Here is a 25,250-nt window from a genome sequence, read left to right as displayed (position 1 = left end):
GTGTGTGTGTGTGTGTGTGTGTGTGCATGGGTGCAAGCATATGTGTGTGTGCATGTGTGTGTGAGCATGTATGTGGAGGGTGTGTGTGTGTGTGTGTGTGTGTGTGTGCGTGTGTGTGCATATTTCACAATGCAAACAGACAATGAAGAAAGAAACTAACACAAAACTGAATGATGCTGTAACTTTTTTCTTTCAAATAAACATGTAAATATAGATTTTGTTTTAGGCCAGTTCAAATCAACACTGAAAGTAGAGCAGTTCTACAAATTTTATCACACAGTAAATCAACATTTCAGCACACACACACACGCAAACACACACACACAAACACACTGAGCATAGATATATGTACATTTAAACAGTTTCATGCCTTCAAACTAAATGTCATACAAACAAGAATATCACTCATGTTACCCATAAGAGCATGCACACGCATGCACACACACTGAGCATATATACACACACACATGTACATTCAAACATTTTCATATATACACACACACATGTACATTCAAACATTTTCATGCCTTCATACTTCATGTCATACAAACACGAATATTACTCATGTTACCCATAAGAGCATGCACACGCATGCACACACACTGAGCACACACACACACACACACACATGTACATTCAAACATTTTCATGCCTTCATACTTCATGTCATACAAACATGAATATCACTCATGCTACCCACAAGCGTGCGCACACACTCACACACACACACGAAAGCATACACTTGCCATACAGCAAGCTGATGGTCTATCACTAATCTCACAACTGAAAAGTTATGCTGCATTCAAACAAAAGCATAAGAACATGTATTTCCTACTGTTCATTTCACTCTTCTCCATCTTTCTCTTTCCTTGCTTAAAAAACTAACCAAAAAAAACCCCAAAAAAGGAAGGAAACCACAAAACGCCAATAAATAAGAACAAAAACGACGACAACTATGTAAGCCTCGATAAACAAATCCTAAGATCAGTGCACATATTCAAATGCATGCTTATATAATATATAATGCAAATTTGCATATTAGCCCTATATGTATGCACCGAAAATATGCATTTGAATTGTCATTTTCCAGAGCAGAAATGGCAACAAAATAACAAAAATCCTTATTGTTGCTTGCCAGTCCCTTTTAAAACAAAGGACTCTGACTTAACAAACAACACCAATGAACCAATGAGATTATTTGTTAATGGACCCAAAATATCTGTGATCCATACTTGGTCTGTTAATCATTATTTCACGTTTTCCACCACTAGCTTGTATATCACTTGAACCAACCCAGATACACAGTTGTATTGTGTATGATGTGTGTTGTAACTTTCAAGTCTGATTATTTATAATGGTTTTGCTCTGAATGTCTGATATTCATGTGGGGGAGTTCAGAACTGACTGGTCAGCATGTTTGAAAAATATTTGGTCAACTAAAAAGTTTAGATTCAGTGTGTACTGCATTAGAATAACAGAGAATAAGGCACAAGTAAAGAAATGCTTTCGAATATCAGTAGTAATAGTATGTTTTGCCATTTCGTTTCACCAATTAGAACTGATTTTAAATAATGTTTTATGGTTTTTGTAGACTGTACAGATGCAATTCCAAGACATGAAATTTTTTCAAACACTTGAGTCAGTGTTACATTGATTTGAAGTCTACAAAGTCAGTGTTACATTGATTTGAAGTCTACAATTGGTGATTGTGTTTCTACTTTTGATCGATTCAGGAAACAGTGATATTGTTTAGACTTCAGAATACATTCAAACTGCCACCCACAAAATAATTGTGGTAATATGGTAACTGCTTTGTATGGTGTAATGATGTATAAAGATTACAGAAAATATGCAAAACAGAATGCATGCAACAGTTGTGGTAATTTCAGGACTGTGAAACAAAAGAAGAAGAAAAAATTATGCGCATGTTTCAAAACTAAAAAAAATCATGCTAGCTGCTCAGTAATGATTATAACGTATACTGCTTCAAAACTTAAACATCTGTCTTGATAGGTGCTCAGTACTTATTTCGCTAAGTACTGAAAATATATCAAACCATATCAAATATGCTGATGTTAAACAGAAGTGGAAGACAAATAACAACAAATTCTATAACAACTGGAACTGAGACAGTATCACAGATTGCCAAGTACTTGTCTCAACAGTTGCTACTCAGAGTATTTACTCAGTATTTTATAATAGTTTGATTCTTGTTCTTCTGTGAGATATAAATGCATGGTTCTGTGTGCAGCTATACATCAGTACCCACTAAACATCTACTTACTTGCATGTGCCTGTGATTAAAGAGAGGGAGAGAGAGAGAGAGAGTGTGTGTGTGTATTCCTGTGCCACCTATACTGTGTTTCATAATTCAAAGGGCTGAATGTGCATGCAGCCAGTCAAGCAGGAACTTGAAAACCCACCCTCAATCTGCCTTTGGAAACCTTCCAGCATGTAGTGTGTACTGGCTTGTGTGTGTTGCTTTCTGTACAGTTCAGTGGCTGTTTTAGTTTCATCTGACCAGTCATTGCTTGGCCTAGTTTTCTGCAACTTCTCCAACCTTTTTTCTGAATCTATGCACACAAGGAAAGGAAATATGGCATTTCTTATAACTTAGGATTGTCATATCCAAATCTAAAATACTGTCAAAGCAAAAACTTATATCTTCTAAAAGATAAAATTAATGAGAAGAACAAGCATATTGTGAAGCAAAACAATAATTAGCTAGAGAAGAACAAGAAAGTATTTGCTGGAAATCATGAACAATATAATTTTGATAGTTTGTTTTACAACACTGATACATTTGAATAGTGTGCCTTCCCAATATCAGCTAAAATCCTGCTGATTTCAGTCTCATAATTACTTTATCATTCTGTCCATTTAGTTAGTCATCTCTTTCTTGATGTAAAAGCTGTGTAGTCAAAACAATTACACATCTGTATAATGCATTTACTAAAAAATCAATTTGTAATGATATACTGTTAACCACTGATTGACTACCTTGTGTGTGCATGTGTGTGTTTGCATATGTGAGTGCAAGTGTGTGTGTGTGTGTGTGTGTGTGCATTGTGCATGTGAATGCAAGTGTGTGTGTGCATGTGTGAGTGCAAGTGTGTGTGTGTGCATGTGTGCATGCAAGTGTGTGTGTGCATTCATGGCATGTGTACGCATTACCACCAGATACTGAATAGAAACTAAACAAAAGGCAACTGAGTTTATCCATAATTTGCATTCTTTACCACAAGCAGGAAATCAATCAGCAGCCAGAACAGTAATGCACAAAATCAACAGCCCAAACAGTCATACAGAATCACTTCAACGCCCTCCCCTTCCCAGTCCATGTTTGTTAAGAAAACCCCACGGGTAACCCATCCAGTGGACAGTTCTGGGAAGAGTTGGCCAGCCACATGTCAATGCACTGCTCGTGAAACACGTGGTCACAGGGCAGAAACTTCCTGCACTGACCCACCTCATACATCTCCATGCACACACTGCACACCTCTCCTGCTGAGGATTCGTCCACCACGTCAGTCTTCAACGCACTTATGACATCTTCTGCGACAGTCTTAGGCGCCACGCCCTCGTCAAGCCTCAGCAACATCTCGTAGTCCTCTGGCGTCATCTCCCGGTGCTGGAGGGAGATAAGGAAGGAGACGAGGTCTGTGGGCAGATCATTGGCAGCGTTCCTGTTGTCCAGGGCATGGTGCAGGTTCTGAGCAGGGACTGGGTGACGGGGGGCACGGATGCCAAATTCTGGGTTCAATGTCTGAGCACGTATGGCAGATTTTGCTACCTCCAGACACACTCCTTCCCTTCTGGGTGGGGACGGGAGGTTTGGGTGCTCGAGGTTGGAGCAGTGCAGGAAGGGGTGTTGCTTGTAGATCCTGAAGTGTATGTACAGTGTTTTGCGGCCTCGGTTGTTGAGGACAGAGGTGATGTCTTTGCTCTTTACCTGTTTATGGGCTTTCTGCACGCGCCTGTCACTGTCTTTGCGTGTGAATTTTGTTTCCCTGTTCAGGCCTGTTCCTTCCAGCTGCAGAAGGTGGCGGAAGGGTTTGAGCTGGTCTTTCTCATGATCAAGCTCTGCCTCGATCATAGCGTAAAAACTCTTTGACTCACTTTCGACTTTCTTTTCATCACATGTCACTGGTTCACGGGGGAATAAGGTGAGTTTGAAGCCCATGTCCTCAGCATTCACTGCTCTCCATTTCTTTTTCTTTCGTGTTTCTTTTTCTTTTCCTAGTGTCTCTACTTTCTTCATGAACTTGTCTGGCAGTCCCACGATGGTGGAGCCATACTTGGGCTTTACACATGACGCTTGTTTCTCGGTTTCAACACTTTTCTCTTGATCGTCAGTGTACTTCACGACTGGAGCGTCCTGCCCGACTACTTCCTTCGAGCTTTCCGGTGAACTGGCGAGTAAAGGCGAAGGGGAACGGCTTGTTTCAAGAAAAATGTCATCACTACGCTCAGAATCGTTTGGAGAAGTAGAAGCACTAACAGTTAATGCCAAGTACACACCTTGAGGAGATCTACCTGGGGACAGATCGAAGTCGTCTTCTGGCTGGGAAATACCCATGGTTGCGGTCGAATGTCCCAAGACCGGAATCGTAGCTGCTAACATTCCAATATTTTTTGTTGCGTTTTGCTCGTCTGTGAGATTTGACACAGTGAGAATTGCGTTGATCAGTGCCTCACGGCACGAAGCCGCCCTTGCAGCGTGTTTCTTACTCTGTCGATCTAAAATTTGATGACAATATAAAGATTTCTGGGTTGCTGCTTGCACCACTTTTCTGCAATGTTTTGGTTGACGGCCTATTCTTAGAAACTGTCGTCTGCCGGAGTTTATTCTGGGTCAGTGATGTCACAGAATCATCATCTGATTGGTCGAGTGGGCTCCGGCACTCGCGCGAGAAGACACGAGAAGCGAGGATCAGGGTTAAGCTCACTTGTTTGTTAAAAATAGCTTATGGGCCCGTTAGTTTCATTTATTTATTTATGTAAGCTTATCTATTATTTATTCACCTTTTTTTTTTTCTAAAGGCCTGACTAAGCGCGTTGGGTTACGCTGCTGGTCAGGCATCTGCTTGGCAGATGTGGTGTAGCGTACATGGATTTGTCCGAACGCAGTGACGCCTCCTTGAGCTAGGCCTACTGAAACTGAAACTGAAACTTATGGGCCCGTTAGATTCGCGGGAGAACAGAACGCGACAAAAATGATCCAGTCTGGAAGCATATCCCGAAGGCTGCAAATATTGGTAGTTAACCCTGTGTACCGCACTTTCCCACATCCCGTTTGAAGCTTGGGAAGCCCGCTTTGACACTTCTTGTCAATGGAATATGGACATAATAAAACATCATATGTGTTACATGTCAGACAGAGAGGTGGGGAGTGGGTGGGTGGGACTGGGATGGTGTTTGCGGGAGGGTGCATGGATGTTATGCTTTCGATTTGTCATGGTGACCATGTGACATCCACTGTACTTGTCAAGTATATCTCGCACATGGTTGTATGAGTGTCTTCATTGTTCTGCCTTGAAACGCGTGGCTGCATGTAATTATACTATATTCATTATGTAATTTTCTGTGCTGAAATCCCAGTCCATTGTGTGAAGACAGTGATGAACTATACTACTGATCTAAGATCACAGAGTGTGTGTGCTTCTGTGTTTGTGCGCATCTATGCACATATTATATGCCAGTGTGTGTGTGTGTGTGTGTGTGTGTGTGTGTGTGAGAGAGAGAGAGAGAGAGAGAGAGAGCATGTGTACAAGCCATGCAAGCAGGTCAACTTAAGCAATTAATGAATCAAACACAAAACTGAATAACATGGTAATGTTTAATTTGTCTATAAAACAAACATGTTAATGTGAATTTTTCCTCTTTAAGCCAGTTCAAACAATTTTTTAACAACAAATTTCATCGCACTACATACTGTTTTCATCAACACACACACATATGAACACATACACACATATGAACACACACACACACACACACACACACACACAGATATAGAAAGAGAGAGAGAACATGCATGTACATACAAATATTTTCATGCCCTCACAGTGTCACACAAACATGAATACCATTCATGCTGCCCTTTGGCATCCACATACATAAAAATGCAATAGCCTGCCTGTGCACACGCACACACACACACACATATCCAACAAATAAAAGCAAATAAATGATCAGACTCAATGCCTACTTAAATTGTAAATACATGTTTATCAAATACATATTGCAAATCTGTTTAAAAGCTGAAAAATTTTACCCCCCAAAATTATGCATTTGTTCTCTTCCAGAGTAGGAATAGTAACAAAAGGACAAAATCCTTACAACTGCATGATGATGTTGTACTTTGATACATAAAAAAGAGAAGAAAATATGTTAAAAAAAAAAAAAATTAAAAAACAAAAAAAAATGCAGAAGATACACAAACTAAAATCCATGCAACAATTTTGGAAATCTCAGGACTGAAAAAAACACAAAACAACAACAAACAAAAACAAAAAACCAAAAAAAAAAACAAAAAAAGAAGAGAGAAAAAAAAGAAAAGAAAGAAAGAAAGAAAAAAAGAAAGAAAAAGAAAGAAGAGATAATGTGTAGATCATGTGTAAAGTTAAGCTGAACGGAAGTGGAACACAAACAAATAACAACAATCTGGAACAGGAAGAACTGACACAGTACCACTTAGTAATATTCATTTTGCCAAATTCTTGTCTCACCAGATGTTACTCAACAGTACTCAGTAGTTTATGACAGTTTGATTCTTTTGCAAGATACAAATGCTTGGTTATGTGTATATAGCTTCAGACCAGCACTCACCAACATCAACTTACTTTCATGTGCCTGTGAAGTGTGTGTGTGTGTGTGTGTGTGTGTGTGTGGAGTGGTGGCCTAAGGGTACGTGTGGTAGTGCTGCACTGTAGCGATGTGCTCTCACTAGGAGAGCAGCCTGAATTTCACACAGAGAAATATGTTGTGACAAAATGTAACACAATTCAAATTCAGAAAGACTTTTTTTGTTGTTGTCTGCTATAAACAATTAAAACATAATTTTGTCTCTATGTTTTCTCCAACTGCTTAAGAGGTAAGTGAAATTTTAAAAAAATCAGTAAACTGTACACCTTTCCTAAATTCCTATGCACATATCAATCTTCATAGAAAAGGGGGTGGGGTGGGGGTGGGGTGTTGGGGGGACAGGTAAGAAAAATATAACATTTTAAGGGACAAGTGAAATTACCAAAAACAAATAAAACAGAAAAAAAGAAGAAGAAAAAATACATACATATATATATATCCTTTCTTGATTACTATGTTGTAATATCAATATACCATACCAGTGAAAGGAAAACATTCTGGTAAGAAAATATCACATTTAAAGAAATAGGTCAAACAGAAATAAATGAATAAACCATATATATATATATGCCTCCTTGATTATTATGCACATATCAATTATCGTGTAAAAGGAAAACATTCAGGTAAGAAAAACATAACATTTTATGACACAAGTGAAACTGCCAAACCAAACAGAACATAACAAAAACAAAGAAACAAAAAATGTGCACCTTTCCATCATTACTATATTGTTGTATCAATCATCATGTAAAACATTTAATGTCAGAAAAATATGACATTCCATTTCTTGTAGTTTACAGAAATTGTGATATGTGAGAGGCACATGCGTAGATCCATCATAGATGACATTTTAAGGTACATGTGAAATAAATGAATAACCCGAACACCTTTCACTGATTACTTCAGTAATAAAAATAATTTACAAAATGCCTTTCCGTGTGAAACATGCTCAATTGCACTGTACAGTATATATATATATATATATATATATATATATATATATATATATATATATATATATATATATAAAACGATGATTAAAACATGTACATTAACACTGAAATGAGGAACTTGCATGTTTAACCCTGCAAAAACATCCAACCAAACAGTCTTCTAACATTAACTTATGTTCATACACTACACGACATTCAACATACCTTAACAGATCATGATACCTAAATAATGCACCATATCATGTTACAATACTTAATCTAATATCACAATACTTAATACCACTCCCAATATCACAATGCTTAAAACCATATACATCACAATACTTAAAAATCACTCCCAGCACTTAAAACCAATCACATACATCATTCACACAAATAATCAACATATCAAAATACAAAATCTAAAATCAGTCATTTTCCCTCCTTCCTCCTCACTGTACACACACACACACACACACGGCACACACACACACACACACAAAGCACATGCACTCACTTGTAGACATCATGAGAGGTGAAGTTTAAAAAAAAGTGCATCTTTATGAGAGAAAGAGACTCTTTTTAAAAGTTGAAAAACACAGTCTTTGGTTTATTTTGGGAAAGAGGTAAGGATCAAGTTCTAGACAGTGGGTCCAAAAACAAAGATTTTTTTTACGGAAGGTCTGAAGGGATAACCGAGGAACTGTCAGCAGAGCTGTGTTAAAAAGAGTTCTGCTGCATGGTTCTGAATGCACTGAAGTTTATTCAGTTTCTTATTAGGGAGACCAGCTATAAGAGAGTTACACTTAGTCTTATGTAGATAGTATGAATTAACAGCAAGTTTGCTGGCAGCAGAAATGAAAAGGGCGGAGCCTAATCTATGTAATTTACAATACAGAGCATAGCACGTTTCACCGAAACTATGCAGAGAAGGGAACAAATAATATAGCATTTCTTGTAACTTAAAAAGTAATATCCAAATATGAAATACTGTCAAAGCAAAAACACTGACATCTTGTGAAAGACAAAAGAACGAAAGATGGCGAAAAGAAATATTAATATACAATAAATGAGCCAAGAACACAATTCATAGAAATATTTACAATGATTTTGATTCAGTTTCTTTTATAACATTGACATGTAACATGTATACCCTGAGATGGAAACAGCTGGTTATAGTTAACAAGAACAACTTCATCTTTCCCAGTCAAACATACAACTTTCCATTGAAATACATATTGCCTGTTGACCAGTAAAACAACCACACAGGAAATCTTTCCAGTTAAAGATTAAAATGAATATCATACAATTCCACAAGCAGACAAGATCTTTTACTTTTTTATGAATAAAATTTAACAAAAAAGACTTTACAAGTAAACAACAATCTCTGTTTTTCAGAAATCTCTCACCAGAGAAACATTTGGTTAGTACAGAAGTCAGTCCTTTCCCAGTCATACAAAGCTGATTCCCAGGTGTTTGAGTATCCAGCTCTGCAACAGCTGATTACTGCTCTGCTAGGCTTCTGTGTGAATGTACACACTCTCATTGACACACCCACACAGACACGCTATATACATGCAGTAGACTGTACAGTAATGTGCCTGCCAAAATAAACAGAAGTATTGCTCATATTAATTAACTCTCATAATTACTTTTGTTATTTTGCTCAATTATTTCAGTGTTTCTTGAATTTTGTTGAAAAAAAAGTGTGTTGTCGAAACATTACACACATATCTCAGTTCTAATCTATATAAGTATATTGTGCATTTTTCCAACAGTCATTCTAATGAAATCTTGTCTAGTCACTGATAAAGTCAGAATGTTTAGTGTGTGTGTGTGTGTGTGTGTGTGTGTGTGTGTGTGTGTGTTTAGGCAAAGCCACCAGATATTGAGGAAAAATTGAATAAAAGGCATCTGAATTTACCCTTAATCTGTGCCATCTACCACAGACAGGCAATCAACAGACAGAACAGGCATGTCCGCTCACTTCAAACCCTCCCCTTTCCAGTCATTATGAAAATCCCATGTGTAACCCATCTGGCAGACAGTTCTGGGAAGAGTTGGCCAGCCACATGTCAATGCACTGTACATGGAACACGTGCTCACAGGGCAGAAACTTCCTGCACATGCTGCACACCTCTCCTGCTAAGGATTCGTGCACCATGTACGCCGGTCTTGGACACACTGCTGATGTCTTCTGCAACAGTCTTTTAAAAAAAAATAAAAGTGTGAAAAAAAAAGACATTTTTCAGTTTTGAAGGAACACACAGTATACAAAAGATTAGCAACATAAAAAACAACAACAAAAAACAAACAACAACAACAAGAAAAAAAAAACACAAAAAAACCAACAACAGTACACAGGCCTACAGGTGACAGCTTATTTTTGGGGAAAGTTTTCACATTTTGGTGGTGGCTAAACATGATTTTGTGGAACTCTACATATTTCACATAAAGGCCATGAACAGAGATATTTCAATGAACTATGACTTACTGGTAATTTTTCCTAACATTTTTCAAAACTGATGTACATTGAAGTACAGACTTTTTCTTTGTTTTTCCTTAAAAAAAAAAAAAAAATATATATATATATATGTACTCATATCAACATTTGTGTGTGTGTAGTGATTTTTTCCTAATTATTATGTAGTGAGTTTTCCTGATATTTTCAGAGTTGACTTATATAATAATATACATTAAATTGTAGGCTTTTTAATGTTAATGTCTCACTTTTCAAATTAAGTACATAATCATATTTGACACTGGAAAAGCGGTGATGTGAAATAAACAGTTCTCAGTGGAAGTTCCATCATCAGGTCAGTCAAAAATGTCTGGAGTGATTTCTTCGTGGTTTTGGTATCGCTCTAAGATGCTGTCAGCCAGTTCATTCTTCCCCATCTCTCTCAGAGCCTTCACCAGCTTCTTTATCCTCTCCTTGTTCTTCTGCTTTCCTGTCTGGCGCCGCCACATCAGAACACACTTCTCTACCACCGCAGACTGCATGCTGCCGGACTTGTCGCGCAAAAGTCCATCATCACTGTTCTCATACATGATGTTGATGATGGTGGTGGTGGGGAGGTTGAGCAACATGGGAAGGGTGAGACCATCGCTTTCCTTACCCACCCCTCGAGCCAGGTGACCTAGGCTGTTCTTGCTGAGAGTCTCAGATTCTTTGGACTTGCTTGCCAAAATGACCGCTTCATCTTTGTCTGTGGTGAGCTTTGTTCTCCTCTCTTTTACTACAGTCTTGGGTGCCACACCCTTGGCCTTTCCTGCTGAAGTTTCATCCACCACATCAGTCTTGGAGCTGGACACACTGATGACGTTTCCTGCAACAGTTTTGGCCACCACACCCTCACCTGCTGAAGTTTCATCTACCATGTCAGTCTTGGACACACTGATGGTGCCTTCTGAAACAGTCTTTGGCATCACACCATCACCATTTCCTGCTGAAGTTTCATCTACCACATCAGTCTTGGACTCACTGATGTCTTCTGCAACAGTGCAGGGTGCCACGCCCTCACCTGCTGAAGTTTCATCTACCATCTCAGTGTTAGATTCACTGACAATGCCTTCTGCAACAGTATTGGGCACCACACTGTCACCATTTCCTGCTGAAGTTCCATCCACCACATCAGTCTTGGACACACTGATGATTTCATTAACAGTCCTGGGTGCCATGCACTTTCCTGCTGAAGTTTCATCTACCAACTCAATCTTAGAGTCACTGATGTCTTCTGCAACAGTAGTGGGCACCACACTGTTACCATTTCCTGCCAAAGTTTCATCCACCACATCAGTCTTGGACACACTGATGATTTCTGCAGTATTCTTGGGTGCTACACCCATGGCTGCTGAAGTTTCATCAGTCACATCAGTCTTGGACTCACCTACCATGATGTCTTCTGCAACAGTCTTGGGTGCCACACCCTTGACCTTTCCTACCATAGTTTTGTCCACCATTTCAGTCTTGGACTTACAGATGGTGCCTTTTGCAATAATCTTGTGCCCTGATACTGAGCCCTGGGAATATTTCAATCTCTGAGCCTTGATGATATATTTTGCCTCGTCCAAACTCATCCCTTCCCTTCTGGGTGGGGAAGGAAGGTTGGGGTGCTTGAGGTTGCAGCGGTGCAGGAAGGGGTGTTGCTTGTAGATCCTGAAGTGAATATACAGAGTTTTTCTGCCTTGGTTGTTCAGGACTGAAATGATGTCTTTGCTCTTCACCTGTTTATGGGCTTTCTGCACACGCCGGTCTCGGTCTTTGCGTGTGAATTTTGTTTCCCTGTTCAGGGCTGTTCCTTCCAGTTGAAGAATGTGGCAGAAGCGTCTGAGCTGGTCTTTTTCTTGTTCTAACTCTGTCTCGATCATAGCATAAAAACTCTTCGACTCACTTTCAAGTTCCTTTTCATCGCATGTCACCGGTTCACGGGGGAATAAGGTAAGTTTGAAGCCCATGTCCTCAGCATTCACTGCTCTCCATTTCTTTTTCTTTCGTGTTTCTTTTTCTTTTCCTGGTGTCCCTACCTTCTTCACGAACTTGTCTGTCAGCCGTACGATGCTTGAGCCATACTTGGGCTTTGCACATGACGCTTGTTTCTCGGTTTCAACACTTTCCTCTTGATCGTCTGTATACTCCACGTCTAGAGCGTCCTGCCCTATTACTCCCTTTGAGCTTTCTAGTGTTTCATTTTCTTTTCCTTGGGTCACTTGTTCGTTCATGAACCTGTCTGGCTCTTCCACAGTGGTGGAGACATACTCAAGCCTTTCATATGATGCTTGGGGTTCTAAATTTGCCTTGATTTCTGCAGTTTCTTCATGTTCATCTGTGCACTTCACGTCTGGAATGTCCTGCCCTTCTTCCTTCTTGGTATTGTTCGGTGAGCGGACAGATAATGTCAAACGCACACCCTGGACGGATAGATTTAAGTTGTCTTCAGGGGGTTTGGTAATCCGCATGGTTGTCGTTGAATGTCCAAAGAAAGGCGTGGTCGTCGCTAATGATCCACAATATTTGATGAATGATTTGCAATATGACAGAACGCACACGTGCAAGCATTTCGGCGGGATTGCGGCGAGGCTTAGGCTCCTTTGCGACCTATTGCCGCGTTTTGCTTGCCTGTGAGATATGAATTACCGCTAAAAACCACTCGTGCAGCATGTTTTATCCTCTGTCGGTCTATTAAAGTAATGTCTTTTCCGCTGATTGCAACTTTCCTACATTGTTTGGTTGACAACCTATTATTGGAAACTGTCGTATGTCAAAGGTTATTCTGGGTCAGTGTTGTCTCAGACACATGATCTGATTGGTCAAGTGGGCTTAAGTACTCGCGCGAGAAGTCACGAGAAGCGAGGGTCAGGGTCAACGTCGACCTGAACACATGTGAGCACAGAATATGACAGAAAGAGAAACAGTGTGGAAGCATCCCGTGGTATGCAGATATTTATGGTTAACTTTGTGTAAATTAGGTCGTTTGTGCAAATGCTAGACTTTTAACTGTACTTTCTCTGATGGAATTTGAAGGCTGGGCCACCAGCTTCCGCTCACAATCACTGCAGTGTGGATAGAAATAGAAGTTACCACCTTCACTATATCGTAATGATCAGTTTAGTCAGGTGGTTGTTCAGTATTATTTATGAAGACGACAGACGGAAGGAGATGAATTTGGAGAAGAAGGTCGGACACAGATTAAAGACTGAATGGGAAAGCAGTACCCATCACTCCTCTAATTTAACACGACAAAACAGCATCACAACAGCTAAAGTTGGAGGGGTGGGGGAGGCAAACTTTAAAAATACTTATGCGAAAGTTACACAGTTAAATTATCAGCGGCTACATACAACATGGTATTATGAGGTTCTTTCTATTCAGTGTAACAGTATGAGTGAGTGTGTATGTGTGTGTGTGTGGATGAATGCATCAGCTAACAACAGTCACAAACTGGGACACCAATGATTGAAGTTGTGTGACAGTCATCAAAGTACAAGGATGATTGATAATATTGTATTATTGTTGGAGCAATGCCTGACTGACATTGGGTGGTGAATGTGAGGGAGTGGCCTAATGTGGCTGAAGAAGTGGGGCTATATATTTCCAGTGGTGCAAAACAAAAAAAAACAAGGAAAACTGAAGAGTATTTTCCATATGTGCACATGTGTGTCACGTAGAGAAAGAAAAAAGTCAGATCAATCTTTTTCTTGAGTATTATTGTTTTAAGAAAATAGATTGTAGGATCCATATATAGAAATGTTGAGGTGTGGATTTACAGTATATACAGGTATGTGTATTCGCAGCCTCCTCTCCTCCACCAGCCCTGCATTTTATTTATATAGCCTGTATCCCCTTTTACCCTTGTCCATGTGTCCACCATTCTCTCTTTCCATTCATCTCCAAAGTAAAAATATAAATCACAATGTTTTACAATGTTCAGCTTGCAACCCCAGATATGCAATCACCAGCCACAGCACTAAGAAGAGTGTAGTTCAAAATATGGGGGTAGGCATCCTTCAGTCTCGGAAGACTATGGAGTTGCGCTCTAGGTGTTTATTCTGGTACAGCATCGGATGTGGCTGGCCAGTCCGACGCAGGAATGACAGTCCCTGTGGCAGAGGGCACAGATGAAGTCTGACGCTGGTCTGTCTGCCTGGGCTGCAGCCTTTCATCTCATTCTCTTTTCCTCGTGCTGCTGAGCGAGTGTCTCTTCGAACTTGGAAAGACCTTTCTGCACAGTCTGTCTCCATGCTGACTGTTCGAGGGCTGTTGCTTCCCAGTTCTGGTCAATGTTCAAGGCTTTTAGGTCCCTCTTGCACACGTCTTTGAATCGCAGCTGTGGTCTGCCTGTGGGATGTTTTCCCTTCACAAGTTCTCTGTAGAGGAGGTCTTTAGGGATCTGTCCGTCGTCCATGCGCACGACATAGCCGAGCCAGCGCATACGTCTCTGTTTCAGCAGTGTGTACATGCTGATGCATCCAGCTCTTTCCAGGACAGTGTTGTATGGGACCTTGTCCTGCCAGATGATGTTCAGAATGCGTCGGAGGCTACGCATGTGAAAAGCATTGAGCTTTCGCTCTTGTCGGGCACACAAAGTCCAGGACTTGCTGCCATACGGGAGGGTGCTCACGACGCAGGCTCTGTAGATCTCGATCTTTGTATGCTCAGTCAGCTTGCTGTTGTTCCATGCTTTCTTTGTCAGTCTGGTCATGGTGGCAGCTGTCTTGCCGATGCACCTGTTGAGCTCTGCATCAAGTGAGAGGGTGTCTGAGATAGTTGAGCCCAGATAAACAAAGTCGTGGACGACATCCAGTTCATGGTCATTGATGCTGATGGCTGGGGGAGAGTCCACCTCTTGTCCCATGACCTGTGTTTTTTTCAAGCTAATGGTAAGCCCAAAGTCTTGGCAAGCATCGCTGAAGCGAGTCATGAGCTGCTGTAGGTCCTCGGCTGAGTGGGCGGTTACTGCTGCGTCGTCTGCAAAGAGGAAGTCACGCAGGCACCTCAGCTGGACTTTAGTCTTGGCTCTTAGTCTGGAGAGGTTGAAGAGCTTTCCATCTGTCTTGGTTCGGAGGTAGATACCTTCAGCTGCAGGACCAAATGCGTGTTTCAGCATCACAGCAAAGAAGATTCCAAACAGGGTGGGAGCCAGGACGCAATCCTGTTTCACTCCACTCCGTATGTTGAAGGCAGCTGATGTTGAGCCGTCAAAGACGACGGTGCCTTTCATGTCTTCGTGGAAGGATCTGATGATGCTGAGAAGTTTGGGTGGACATCCGATCTTGGGAAGGATCTTGAAGAGGCCATCCCTACTGACCAGATCGAAAGCCTTTGTGAGGTCTATGAAGGCAACGAAGAGTGGCTGCCTTTGCTCCCTACATTTCTCCTGAAGTTGTTTGAGGGAGAAGATCATGTCTATAGTGGATCTGTTGGCACGGAAACCACACTGTGACTCAGGGGAGACTTGCTCTGCAAGCACTTGGAGACTCTTCAGTACTACTCGTGCAAAGACTTTCCCAACGATGCTGAGGAGGGATATGCTGTGATAATTATTGCAATCGCTTCTGTCACCTTTGTTTTTGTACAGTGTGATGACGTTAGCATCCCTCATGTCTTGTGGTACTTCGCCTTCGCTCCAACAGAGGCAGAGGATTTCATGCAACTCGGTGATGAGTCTCTTTGCAGCACTTCAGTACTTCGGCGGGAATACCGTCTTTCCCTGGTGCCTTGCCAGAGGCAAGAGAGTCCAGGGCTTCGCTAAGTTCATCTATGGTTGGTTCTCTGTCAAGCTCTTCCAGCTCTGGCACTCTATGGCATTCAGGGCATCTTCTGTGACTACATTTTCCCTTTCATATAGTTCAGTGTAGTGTTCTACCCAGCGCTCCATCTGTTGTTCTCTGTCTTGAATCACCTCCCCTGTAGCTGATTTCAAAGGGGCAGTTTTCTTTTGCGTTGGGCCCAATGCCTGCTTGATGCTGTCATACATCGCCTTGATGTTGCCTGTGTCAGTTGCGATCTGAATCTGGGAGCACAGCTGAAGCCAGTAGTCGTTGGCGCATTTCCTGGCACACTGCTGGACTTTGCTGCGAGCAGCACGGAGAACCTGGAGGTTCTACTCAATGGGATTGGTTTTGTATGCCGTCAAGGCGTTTCTCTTGGCCTCGATGACTGGTGTCATTTCTTCTAAGTGGGCTTCGAACCAATCAGCTGACTTGCTGGTCTTTTTGCCAGAGGTGGACATGGTGGCGTTGTAGACAGCATCTCTGAAGTGTTCCCATCGGTCTTGGGCATTTGCAGTGGGTGGACCAGGGAGAGAATCCTCCAACACACGCGCAAACTCCTCCACTTCTCTTTGATCGCATGTTTTGCTGGTGTCGATGCGAGGTCGGCCCTCCTTTCTCATACGGTGCAGTCTCTTCGCGCAGAGCTTCACACTGCTGCACACCAAAGAGTGGTCAGTGTCACAATCGGCGCTCTGGTAGCTGCGAGTCTTCTTCTTCTTCTTCTTCTGCGTTCACTCGTATGCACACGAGTGGGCTTTTACGTGTATGACCGTTTTTACCCCGCCATGTAGGCAGCCATACTCCGTTTTCGGGGTGTGCATGCTGGGTATGTTCTTGTTTCCATAACCCACCGAACGCTGACATGGATTACAGGATCTTTAACGTGCATATTTGATCTTCTGCTTGCATATACACACGAAGGGGGTTCAGGCACTAGCAGGTCTGCACATATGTTGACCTGGGAGATCGTAAAAATCTCCACCCTTTACCCACCAGGCGCCGTCACCGTGATTCGAACCCGGGACCCTCAGATTGACAGTCCAACGCTTTAACTACTCGGCTATTGCGCCCGTCATGGTAGCTGCGAGTGATCTTGATGCTGGAAAGGTTGACACGTCTGGTGAGGATCAGGTCGAGCTGATGCCAGTGTTTGGATCGCGAGTGTCTCCAGGAGACTCGATGCTGAGGCTTCGTGTTGAAGAAGGTGTTACTGATGCACAACCCATGATGACAGCAGAGCTCTAGCAGGCGCTGGCCATTCTCGTTCATTGTCTCAGTGCCGAACTGACCCAAGCAGGTGGGCCAGGAGTTGTGATCGACACCTACTCTGGCGTTGAAACCGCCGGCGATGAACAGTAGTTCTCTGTCAGGAATTCTCCTAAAAGCAGCACTGAGGTCGTCATAAAACTTGTCTTTTGCTTCTGCTGTGGATGCCAAAGTTGGTGTGTAGGCACTGATTAGACTGACTGGTCCTGAGGATGTTTGGAGTCGGAGAGACAGGATTCGCTCTGTTCCTTCTGCTGGTGGGGTTATGGACCCCAATAATCTGTTTCTAATTGCGAATCCCACGCTATGTTCTCTGACCTCGTCTGATGGTTTGCCCTGCCAGAACAGGGTGAAGTCTCTCTCCCTCACAGATCCTGTTTCTGGGAGCCTGGTTTCTTGAAGGGCGATGATATCCATCTGCAGTCTGCTCAGTTCTCTGTCGATGACGGCTGTCTTGCGAGCATCATTTACTTCCTGCAGGTCGTCAGAAAAGCCTGGTGTCATTGTCCTTACGTTCCACGTGCCCAATTTCAGGGCGGGAGTTTTCATTTTTCTGTTGCCTGGTGCATAGTTGTTGATACGCTTGTCGGTTTTCACCCTAAACCCCACGCACCCAGTGAGGCTAACGGACCATGGCGGGGCAGCACCTTACTGGCTGGGGACTGCCCAGCTTAAGGCGGGCGGTAGCTGCCCAGTGAGATGCGATGACCTCTCCCACTGTCGGAAGCAGCCCCTGGCGTCTGAGTCTACGCCAATTGAGTATGCAGACTTATAACCGGTAGACTGCTACTTCCCTTGTTTTGTCGACGCTGCGAAGCGAAGCTGGAGTGACCTCTCCAGAGCGCAAAGCCTGGGTAAGTAAGTTTGGAGGGCAAGCTGTTACCCATGCAGCAGACCCCCCCTCTCCACATCGCTGGAATGGACCATTGGAAAGGCAAGTGCCGATACACATGGTTCCACTGCCGTCGCAGGAGTTGCCAGAACATTGCTGTATACAGCCTCGGACTGCCTTGGGGACTCCGGCTCTGGATTTTTCCTCAGGGTTGACTCCCGAAGCCTTTCCTATGAGTGGGTATGGCCGCAAGGCAGCGGAGGTTTGAGATCAGTTTTCCTTCTCTTAGATGAGCTGTCTTCCCAGACTGATGAGCCCCATCTACAGTTCAAAATATATGTCAGTGTATTTCTTGTTGGTTTCTTCAGTCAGTCTGTTGTAGACTACATTTTTTGCTAATCTCATGACATCTCCGAATTTTATTGTTCAGATACATTTGTTTTATTACTCTTTTGAATGTCAGTGTGTCTCTTGTTAGCTTCTTCAAAGAGTCCGTTTTACACTCTACATGTTGTGCTTATCTTTTGACATCTCTAAATGTTATTAGTTCGGATAAGTTTATTATATTACTCCTTTGAAACCTGAAAAATATTGGACACACACACACACACACACACACACACACATGATGGTGACATTGTTAAGTGTGTGTGTGTGTGTGTGTGTGTGTGTGTGTGTGTGCAGCTTGTGCAGTTCTTACAGCAACATGAAGACTGCAGTCCGGTGACAGTACACTATGCTTTTCAGGTCTACCTCAATCTGGCTGAAGGTCAGTGTTTGCTTTTACTTTTCTTTACTTCTAGCATTTGAGATAAACATTATTTGTTTCCATGAAACTGTGATTATTTATTTAGTTGAGACCTGTATCAGAATTTGTAATTTCATGGTACTTAAACTAATATACAATGGGAGAAATTGGTTCATTTAGGCCTCAGGTAAAATTCATAGGAAGAAAGGGAAGTGCTTAGCTTGTTTGTTTTTGCTTACGCTGTTCAATCTTTGAAACCTTTACACTTTTCAGTGGTACCACCTTGTGCTGCTAATCCTTCTTATGCAGGCTGCCAGCCATGGGTTCTTTCACATGTGTATAGTGTATGCTGTACATAGGTCTTTGGTTTATCATCTTATCCAAAAGACTAGACTCCATCTACTGAGCTCACAACCGATGAGTCTTATTGCTAAGGTGTTGAGCCAGACAGTGTGCAGTGAGTACCTGAGCAGAATGGATTCTGCTACCACGTCACTGACAATAGTCCACACGAATCTGCCAACACAGTAGATTTTGATACTGCAAGCATGAAAGTAGATAAATCTGCCAACACAGTAGATTTTGATACTACAAGCATGAAAGTAGAGAGGAAATCAAAACTGAGATCAGTGTAAGTGGGGTAGAAAAGATCACAGAATTTGGAATATTAAAAAAAATATTTATATATTTTTAATGGTATACTTGTTAATTTTTAATGTGGATTAATAATAATAATAATATAGATAGATAGATAGATAGATAGGTCGATAATAACATTGTGTTTAGTTTTCTTTTAATCCTCTGGTGATAAATTGACAGAAGTCAATGCCAAAAATATGTCTTGAGTTCAGAATGGAACTCATTAGCAATACATGTGGCTAATAACCTCTTTCAGTATTACTTTTTCAGGTATCGTAGGATCATAATTGACATGGAGTGGTGGCCTAGAGGTAACGTGTCCGCCTAGGAATGGAGAGAATCTGTGCGCACTGGTTCGAATCACGGCACAGTTGCCAGTATTTTCTCCCCCTCCACTAAACCTTGAGTGGTGCTCTGGACGCTAGTCATTTGGATGAGATGATAAACCGAGGTCCAATGTGCAGCATGCACTTAGCGTGCGTAAAAGAACTCTCGGCAACAAAAGGGTTGTCCGTGGCAAAATTCTATATAAAAATCCACTTCGATAGCAAAACAAAAAAAAAAAACTGCATGCAGGAAAAAATACAGATAAATGGGTGGCGCTCTCAGTGTAGCGACGCTCTCTCCCTGGGGAAAGCAGCCTGAATTTAACACAGAGAAATCTGTTGGGACAAAAATTAGTAATACAATACAAAGTATAGGAATGAATTGAACATTGTTTGACAAGAATAATTTCAGCTCTTGTATTTATTGTAATTTGTTACACTTCAGTCACATAAGATTTCTTTGTGTCCAAATTGACACTGCTATTTCGAGTGTGTTGCCAACATCTAGCGCATCCCCCCCCCCCCCCCCCCATTTTTTTATTTTTATTTTCCTTTTTTTTTCTTTCTCACTTATGTGTGTGCATACACCCTCTGTGTGTGAGTGTGTATTAAAAAAACTTTAACAAATTGATTTTCTCTTTACAATCAAATGAGTCTGCTGGATCAATGCTTGGTCAGGCTTTTGCTTCCTGACCCCCTGCCATTCCCCCCTTTCCCCCCCCCCTTTTTTTAAAGCAGATGTGTAGCCTGTTTAAATAAGTCTGCATGCTTTGACCACCTGACCTTTGGAAGTGAAAACAAACTGGTATGTTGTCAGTGAGAGGTTGGCGAGACGTGGGCTTTCACTACTGCAGAGAACTGAAGACACCGTTCGTCACAGGGCGAAGCAGCATCAGCGCGGCACTGGAGGCTGCGTACCCTGTGGCCATGGAGGACTCACTGTCTCACCAACAGATCCAGACCCTGTTCACTGCCCTGCGTGTTGGGCAGCACCAGTTTGACAGGTACGGGTGGACGTCCCTGTTACCATTATACAAACTCCTCCTATTGTCTGTCTTTTTTGTCACAACAGACTTTTCTCTGTGTGAAATTTGGGCTATCTATCCAAGTAGAAGATGTTGCCACAGTCCAGCATCTGCCCCCCAGGTTCCCCTACCCTGTCCCCATTTTTGCTTTTTACACATCTGTCTGCAAGTATATTTGTTTTACAATCAGGTGAATTTTTCTTCAAAAGTTTGCCAGGGACAGCCCTTCTGTTGCCGTTGGTTCTGTTATGTGTGTTGAGTGCCTGCTACACATGGGACCTTGGTTTATCATCTGTTATGAATGACTGGAATGCAGACCACCACTCAAGGTCTAATGGAATAGGGAGCAACAGTACTGGTCAGTATATATAGGACATGACGCGTTACCAGAAAGCATGTCTGTGGGAATGTATGTGTGCGTGACTGAAACCTGACCGTATGAAACAGGAAACGACGGGCGCCATAGCGGAATGGTTAAAGCGTTGGACTTTCGATCTGAGGGTCCCGGGTTCGAATCACGGTGACGGCGCCTGGTGGGTAAAGGGTGGAGATTTTTATGATCTCCCAGGTCAACATATGTGCAGACCTGCCAGTGCCTGAATCCCCTTCGTGTGTATGCGCAAGCATAAGATCAAATACGCATGTTAAAGATCCAGTAATCCATGTCAGCGTTCGGTGGGTTATGGAAACAAGAACATACCCAGTATGCACACCCCCGAAAGCGGAGTATGGCTGCCTACATGGCGGGGTAAAAACGGTCATACACGTAAAAAGCCCACTCGCTTATACGAGTGAATGTGGGAGTTGAAGCCCACGAACGCAGAAGAAGAAGAAGACACAGGAAACTACATGCAGCTCTCAGTTGGCTCTACCCAGGTAGCCAGCCTGTTGTGTAAATGACTTCTTGTTTTTTTTAAGTACGTAGAGTTTGGTCACTGACTGAGGATAGGCGTTATGTAAGTATCCATATCATCATCAAGGCCGCTAGATTCCACTTCTGGGGCTAATTCCACAAATCTGAACTATTTGTATTAAAAAAAAGAAAAAAGTTTTAATCCAAATCAAGCGGGTTGGATGTTCCACCACCATGTCTCATTTATCCCAATCACACCACAAAGTCTCATGTAAATCCTACAATGTTTTCTCAAAATATCATACTGTGTCAGAGGATCTCCATGCGTCTGTATGAAGCTTAGCAAGTTAGTGCAATCCTTTTTGTGCCCCGTGTCACACAAGGCTGCCACAGTTCTTCACTGCTGGATGTCTTGCGCTGTCTTAGCTGGCATTCCTCAGGTATAGCTGTTTTCCTTTGTTTTGTTTTTTTCTGTTTCAGGAAATTTGTTGTTGGGGGCATCATTTCCTGTTGGCTTTGGCTGACATCTGATATAATTTCTATTTTCCTAGCCTGCTTCTTTCCTTTTTTTATTTATTTATTTTTTTGTTGCTGCCCCATCATCTGCACAGTTTCAGTGGCATTACTCCCACGCCGCTCATTTAGATTCCTCCATACATGGCCACAACCAGGTTTGTCCGTCATAGTTCCAGTGTCGGCAGTCCGCAGGGAACCATCGATGTTAGGTCGCCAGGAGGCCACACACCAGAGGAGACCCTGCACTGCTGCTGAGTCACTTTGGTAGTGTTCAGTGGTGCCTGTTCTGATTTAACATACTTAGGAAACCACCTGCTAAGCCCCCTACTAACGACAATAATGGCTTAGTCGTGGAGCCAGACTGAGTGAGCGTCCCTCCCAGAGTGGGGACTGCCACCATGTCCCTCAAACAACAGCCCCCCATGAATCTGCCGACACTGAAGACATTGACAGGACTCACCCCGCCTGCTTCTTTCCTGTTGACAGTCTTTGTCTCTGTGACAAACGGAGTGTTTTACAGGTTAAAGCATGCACATATGTGGGATGGGATGAATGCTATACTTTTGCAAGGGAGGTAGTTTTTAGTCCATTTAGTCTGTTTGCAGATTTGGTTTTGGAGGGATTTTCCCAGAATTGTGTGGAAGGGCTAAGGACTGGTCTGTTAGATTTCAGTTGGGTATCAGATCAAAGGAAGTTTGGTTTTCTGTATAAAAAGATTTTTAAAAATTCATGATCATTGGAAGACAGGGCAAGAACTGAGAAGTGATAACTTGGTATTTTGAGAACACATTGTATGATTTGTGGTGTGATAGGCCTTGTGATAGGACTAAATGAGACATGGTGGTGGCAGTCCTTTTCTGGACCCAGATCCACGACTTGCTAATAATGGTCTGCTTTTTTGATAGCAGATGCCATTTGTTTCATTTTAGAGAATTTGTGCCCTTGGTCAGAAATTGATAAATGATTGTACATTTACTTAATTCTCCCCAGTTTTCAGTAAAAAAAAGAAAAAAAAAAAAAGCGCAATGTTTTTCTTACTGACAGTTGTTTGTATGCAGTTTAATATTTCAAGTGAAACTATTTTTCTTTCCCAGAGTACCACTTGTTTTCAGAAAATGGTGGTTCTCATGAGAAATGGAGAATCTGGACTTTTTCTGTGTTTTTGCCACCAGATGTCACCATTACTGTTTTCAGAACAAAGGAATGGGAGGTGATCAATGTGCAACATAAATGCAGTTTCTGTTTACCTTCCACTTCCTTCCCTTTCATGAAAGTTCCTGTCCAGCTGGAATTGGCAGATTCATAGCACTGTTACTGGAGGGAAATGGTTGCAGTCTGAATTCCAGGAGGCCCTCTGTTCATTTATTTCAAATCAAAAACACTTTATTAATCCACATGGAAATTAACTTGTGCAATCACAGGCTCGTTGTAAACGCCAATATAAAATGATTATGTGCAACATATAAAGAGATTAAAACTAATCAAATAAAAATTCCCAGTTGATGATGTAGTGGGTATGTTTCGTCTGTCAAAATTGTTTGTCAGTCAGTTTTCTAATGTGCATGTCGCTAAAGGTGTCTTGTCTTATACCCACCACCCCACCTGCTTTCCTAATGACTTTTTCCAACCTGTCTTTGTCTTGTTTGGTCAAGTTACCTCCCCAGCACACAGCTCCATATGTTAAAACGCTGTAGACAACAGATGTGTAAATGTTTGGACAGTCTGCTTGCACACATTAAAAGACTACATTTTTCTAAGACAGTACATGCAACTGTTGCTCTTTTTAATGAGTGCAGTGGAGTTTTTATTTCAAGACAGCTTATTGTCAATTATCACACCAAGGTATTTGTATGGTGCCAATTAAAATACACGATCATGGGTTGCTTTCTTTACTTTTATTTTATGGTTCTTTTTTTTCTGATCTCTATTGGTTGTGCATCTAGGGCAAAACTTTCCCTGTCAAAGTTTGCCCCTCTACTCTGATGGGAAAACAAATTTTGTGTTATGATCAGTGTGGATGACAGTGATGTTACTAACGAGATCCAGACTTATGTTGTTTTTTTTCATACAATAAGCACAGAAAATTGTGAGTCGAGAGAGAAGCACAGCAAGTCGGGGTAAGATTGCGTCGAGCTGAAAATCTCAAAACGTACATCTGATAGGTTCATTGTCAACTATTCACCATGCTTAATATGGCACTAATGGACCGATTCCATTTTGATTGTGGAGAGAGTGGCAAGTATGGGATGCATACAGTTGAAACTGAACAGGTTTTTTTGTTTGTATTGTTTTGAGGAATCCGAGGCCTTTACCAGTAGTTTTATCCATCAAGAACTGCTTCCTTGTATATGGATCAGTTTGCATGCTTTGATACTTCCTTGAAACTGAACAGCAGCAGCTTCTTTATTTTTTAAATTTGTTTCTTCAATTATTTTTGTTTACAATGAATTCATTTAATCATGTATTCTTTATTGTTCTTGTTTCAGAATCATGTTAGCCATGTGTGCTACAGACGGGAGTGTTGTGTACTACCATGTCTCCAACAGCATTGTTGAGCCAGAACCTCCAGAAAACAGTGACATGCGCAAACAGCAGTGGCAGAAAAAGGCGGCCAGTAGAAAACGTCACCTGGCCGAGAGCATCGACAGTTTTAGTCAGTCACAGGAAGATGAACCCAGTTGATTATTGTCTGATTACTCTGTGTGTGTTCATGCCAGTTAGTGTGTATGAGAATTGTGTGTTCGTTAGTGAGTGTGTATGTGCATGGTCTTGTGCACATGTACATGTATGCCTGCAAGTGTGGGAGGAGACGGGTCATGGTGGGTATGTTTGTATCCATGATTAAAGAGATTTGCCACAAAGTTTACTGGAAGAGGAACAGCCAGGTTTTCGCCGTTTCATGTTTCAAAACAACCCTTCTATAGTATTTTTATTTCACCTGAAGGGATGTTGACATGTGCATGATGTACCTA

At 41.9% G+C, this 25,250-nt stretch overlaps 3 protein-coding genes across 3 annotated transcripts; 1 reads left to right on the top strand and 2 right to left on the bottom strand.

Annotated features, from left to right (window-relative positions):
- Window positions 1-177: 177 nt before the first annotated feature.
- LOC143275976 (uncharacterized) lies at window positions 178-4,802 on the bottom strand. Its single transcript, XM_076580335.1, has one exon. It carries the CDS (start codon window positions 4,622-4,624, stop codon window positions 3,347-3,349), a length of 1,278 nt encoding a protein of 425 aa, XP_076436450.1. The 5' UTR covers window positions 4,625-4,802; the 3' UTR covers window positions 178-3,346.
- Window positions 4,803-9,872: 5,070 nt separating this feature from the next.
- On the bottom strand, window positions 9,873-13,004 carry LOC143276123 (uncharacterized). Its single transcript, XM_076580531.1, has 2 exons — window positions 10,530-13,004; window positions 9,873-10,006 (listed from the first exon to the last, which is right to left on the bottom strand). The coding sequence occupies exon 1, from the start codon at window positions 12,756-12,758 to the stop codon at window positions 10,617-10,619; it is 2,142 nt and encodes a 713-aa protein (XP_076436646.1). The 5' UTR covers window positions 12,759-13,004; the 3' UTR covers window positions 9,873-10,006; window positions 10,530-10,616.
- Window positions 13,005-13,137: 133 nt separating this feature from the next.
- On the top strand, window positions 13,138-25,211 carry LOC143275906 (tRNA-splicing endonuclease subunit Sen15-like). Its single transcript, XM_076580231.1, has 4 exons — window positions 13,138-13,231; window positions 18,856-18,940; window positions 20,702-20,888; window positions 24,765-25,211. Exons 1-4 carry the CDS (start codon window positions 13,196-13,198, stop codon window positions 24,958-24,960), a joined length of 504 nt encoding a protein of 167 aa, XP_076436346.1. The 5' UTR covers window positions 13,138-13,195; the 3' UTR covers window positions 24,961-25,211.
- Window positions 25,212-25,250: the final 39 nt, after the last annotated feature.

This window comes from Babylonia areolata, chromosome 31 (genome assembly GCF_041734735.1).
Source record: "Babylonia areolata isolate BAREFJ2019XMU chromosome 31, ASM4173473v1, whole genome shotgun sequence".
NCBI classification, from domain to species: Eukaryota; Metazoa; Mollusca; class Gastropoda; order Neogastropoda; family Buccinidae; genus Babylonia; species Babylonia areolata.
Note: the sequence above shows the minus strand (reverse complement) of the source record. Positions and strands in the feature narration are given on the sequence as shown.